This window comes from Otolemur garnettii, unplaced genomic scaffold (genome assembly GCF_000181295.1).
Source record: "Otolemur garnettii isolate 467f Iridium unplaced genomic scaffold, OtoGar3 scaffold00195, whole genome shotgun sequence".
NCBI lineage: Eukaryota > Metazoa > Chordata > Mammalia > Primates > Galagidae > Otolemur > Otolemur garnettii.
In genome coordinates, this window is record NW_003852590.1 from 1,391,361 (window position 1) to 1,395,215 (window position 3,855).

At 38.8% G+C, this 3,855-nt stretch overlaps 1 protein-coding gene across 1 annotated transcript; it reads right to left on the reverse strand.

The window, feature by feature from the left end:
- Window positions 1-914: 914 nt before the first annotated feature.
- LOC105888117 (short transmembrane mitochondrial protein 1) lies at window positions 915-1,358 on the reverse strand. The gene has a single exon (XM_012812206.2). The coding sequence runs from the start codon at window positions 1,311-1,313 to the stop codon at window positions 1,170-1,172; it is 144 nt and encodes a 47-aa protein (XP_012667660.1). The 5' UTR covers window positions 1,314-1,358; the 3' UTR covers window positions 915-1,169.
- Between the last annotated feature and the right edge of the window lie 2,497 nt (window positions 1,359-3,855).

The window sequence follows — 3,855 nt, forward strand, 5'->3', positions numbered from 1 at the left end:
TCATCGTTTGTGCAAAAGTGCCCAAGCAGAGGACTAAGTGCAGAGAAATAGAACGTGAACCACCTGGGCTCTCTGCACTCACATCTCTCTAGTCAACCGGTGTGCAACTTAAATTATTACACCAAAAAGTTCAAGAAAGAGGACCAAGTAAGTACATGTAAGAAATCACAATAGCCTGGGGATGAGTTGATAATTAACTCCCACGAGGATCAGGGGTGATTTTATATTCAGGGTGATGGTTAATCATCATGTGAAAGATAAATTAGACATTCACTAGCCCAACAAATGTGCAGTGAGGAAATTGAATTCCAGGTAGATGATATAAGGGCATGTCCAAAGGCTTTGGTATTCAAAAGAACAAGGTTATTATAATATTATAATTCGTTAAAGTTGTAATGATGGTATATATAGTGTTGTGTGGGACTGAGGGAGGGAGTACTTGAGAGAGATGAGAATGACAAAAAGGAATTGGCTCACGAGGGGTCCTGTGTCACGAGGGCTTTGAACTAACTGATAGAGGATGAAGAACAGCACAGCATTTTAGGAATAGATAGAACGAGCAGCTTTTCCCTAAGGAAACTGTACTCTGACAGTAGTGCACAGATTAGATAGAAGTGGAGTATGAAGACGTGGAGACTAGAATGCTGGTTTGGGTGTGAAATGAAATTGCAGCGGCTGTGATGGTTGTCCCCTAAAAGAAGATAAATGTAAGTTCAGAAATGACAAGGGTTAGCTACTAATTGGCTGTGGGCTGGTGGGCATGCGGCAGTGATGGGAGGAGGAGGAATCCCCAGGTAGACGGTCTCATTTCTAGATTAGTGATTGGTTGTGAAAAAAATGCAGAAGAGAGGAGATAGCTTTACTTTTTATTTATATTTTTAGTTTTTTTTTTTTTTTTTTTTTTTTTACTCATTAACGGTCATGTTTACTAATCTAGCACCATAATTCCAGTCTTAGACTCTCCCATGCAGCTGGAAGGATATGGGAAAAGGTAAGGGTGTTGGAAATGTAAGGGCAGTTCTTAACCTGGGCCCCATTTTCACTCTAAGGCAACACAGGGTCTAGCAAAGAAGAAAATCGCTGCGGCTGGAGCTTTTGGTTCAGATGGTAAAGGCGGCCCTAAAACGCAGGAGAATCAGTGTATCCAGAAGGCAGTGCTGGAGTCGGCCTTACGAACTAGGGGGTTTCTTCCTGGCATCCAAGTCCTTTTTAATTTCTTCAAGTTTTTTAGCCACGTTAGGCATGTCATAGTTCTGAGCCAGATACATTCCAACCACGTTGCCCAAAGTAAATCCAAGCAGGAACTGGAGCATGTTGTCGACGTAAAGGGTGCTAAGGGCGGCTGCAGCTCCGCAGGCCGGTCCTAGCCTGACCGCTCGAGGGGCGGGACCCGCCATTGACTTTATATTTTTAGTTTTGAAAAGAGAGAATAGAATATGGATTAAAGCTCAGTTCTGGATGTAAAGAGTCTCAGGTGTTACTGAGATATACTGACTGTGAAGTCAGATTCATTTCTTTGATACTCAGGAGCTTTAACAAGCTTCAGTCTGGGTTGAAGTCTTTAAGAATCAATATCCAGGGAGTACTTAGTTAAAGGCAGATGAGGCCTTAGATTTGTCTAGGGGGAAAGGGGAAGGGTAAAAAGAAAATTTGGATGCCACCATTAAAGGAAAGTTAAAGGAAAAAATATATATCTGTAAAACACAAGTTACACTTTTTCCACACAGCAAAATGAATTTGAGATTTAATATCTACCTGTTTTCTCACTGTGAAAATTCAGTTACTTGAAAAGAAGAATGAATTTTTATTTAATAAGATATTTTATTGAACTCCTCATTTTCTTCCATCACGAATTTTGACGTTAACAATGAGTTTAAAAATCACATTTCCTCTAGTTTAACATTCAAGGTAAATTTATGACTCCATGGTAGCCTCTAACTGAAGCTGTAGAGGCTGCTAGAAACAGCAGCCTCCAACCATGGAGATTGGGCCATACCCAACTCCAGCTTTGTCCCTATCACTCACTCAGGGTGAACCAATCTGGTACCTAAGGGAAGCAGAAGTGCCTGTGTCATCAGAAGCCTCCCCTTGCTCTTTGTTTTGTAAGGAAAACAAAAATAGAAAATTTAAAGAGCAAATTTCTATGTTGAAAAATGAAAATTTTGTTGGAAATAAAGCAACTAAAGCAATTATCTGCACCAAAAAGACTTTGTTTGGGTTTTGTACGAATATCTGTACAATTTAACTGTCTTCCTACCACAAGAGCCTACGGTACTTTGTCTTTACATTGAACTTTGTTATCAGAGAATTAACAGCTGTTTGCTCCAGAGAAGACATACAAGTGGCCAGTCAGTATATGAAAAGATGTTCACCATCACTAATCATAAGGAAAATTCAAATCAAAACCACACCTGAGATACACCAACAGCGTAGAAGTGATCCAACTTCTTGACAACTTTGCCAACACGTTAACTTTTGTTTCTTTTGATAAACACAAAAGGGGTGAGAGGGGACGTCTCATGTATAGTTTTGATTTGCATTTTCCTGATGGCTGATGAACACCGTGAAGCCAGTTAGAGCAAACGAAGCAGAATATTACGTACCAACACAGGAAGATTGCCAAGATACATGTTTACGTGAAAAAAAGATTTAGAGCGTTGCATGTATTAAATGTACACGCTGACCAAACAGCAGTATTTTTGCTCTCATATCCAATGTACATGTCCTTCAGGGGAGGATGGGAGTGGGGGAGGGGTGGGATGGTGAACTTTTCACTTTGTACTTAAAAAAAATTTGAAACATATCTTTGTATAACCTATACAAAAATGTTTATAAACAAATAAAAAAGAAAAACAAAACATATATATATATGGTACATTAAGTTTGAAAAACTGTATTAAGGTTTCTAGAAAAGTTAAAAATAGCATTATGATATGATCCATCAATCTCACCTTTGGGTAAATACACAAAATCATTGAAATGAAGATCTCAAAGAGACACTGAAGAATCTCCACGTTCATATTCACAATTGCCAAGTTACAGAAACACCCCAAAGGCCTATCGGCAGATGAGTAGACAAAGAACATACAGTGTAAACACACAGTGGAAAATCACTCAGCCTCTAAAAAGGAGAGCCTGCCGTTTGTGACATCATGGGGGGATATTGTGTGAAGCAAAAATGCCAGCCAGGTAAGGACCATGACTGCATGACTCCACCTTCATGAGGTGCCTACAATAGTGAAACTCATAGAAGCAGGACCAGAACAGTGGTCAGCAGAACACAGGGAGCTGTTTGGCTTGCCTAAAATTTTACTTATGCCAGATGAAATAGTTCTAGAGATTGTTGTGCAGCGTAGTGCTTATAGTCAACAAAGCTGTATTGCACAGGTATGAAGTTGTTAAAGGAGTGGATCTTATGCTGAGTGTTCTTGCCACAAACAAACAAAAAACCAAAGGAACACAAAAATTTGTAGTGATGACATACAGTCTATTTCCTTGATCGTGGTGTTGGTGTCACAGGGGTATTCGTATGTCCAAACTCATCAAATTACATACATAAAATATGTGCAGTAGTTTGTACACAAATTATACCTTAATTCAGCTATTTCAAATGGAAAGACCATTACATTCTCCTACCTTTCAATTACTAGCATTTATGATTCACATGCATTCAAAGTCGCAGTTGAAATAGATTCTAAATGAAGGTGTTATCACAGTAATCTCTTTTAAATATATCCTAGGTTTCTACTTCCATGTAATCAAAAGCAGCACTGGCTTTCTCTGAACACAAAATCTCTGTTTACTAGGTGCTTCTGGCATATAAAATATTTTTATATCTTTTCTTTTGTTAAATTT

Excerpts from the sequence above, each read along its gene's own strand:
- LOC105888117 (XM_012812206.2), bottom strand. The coding sequence starts at position 1,313 with ATGCTCCAGTTCCTGCTTGGATTTACTTTGGGCAACGTGGTTGGAATG.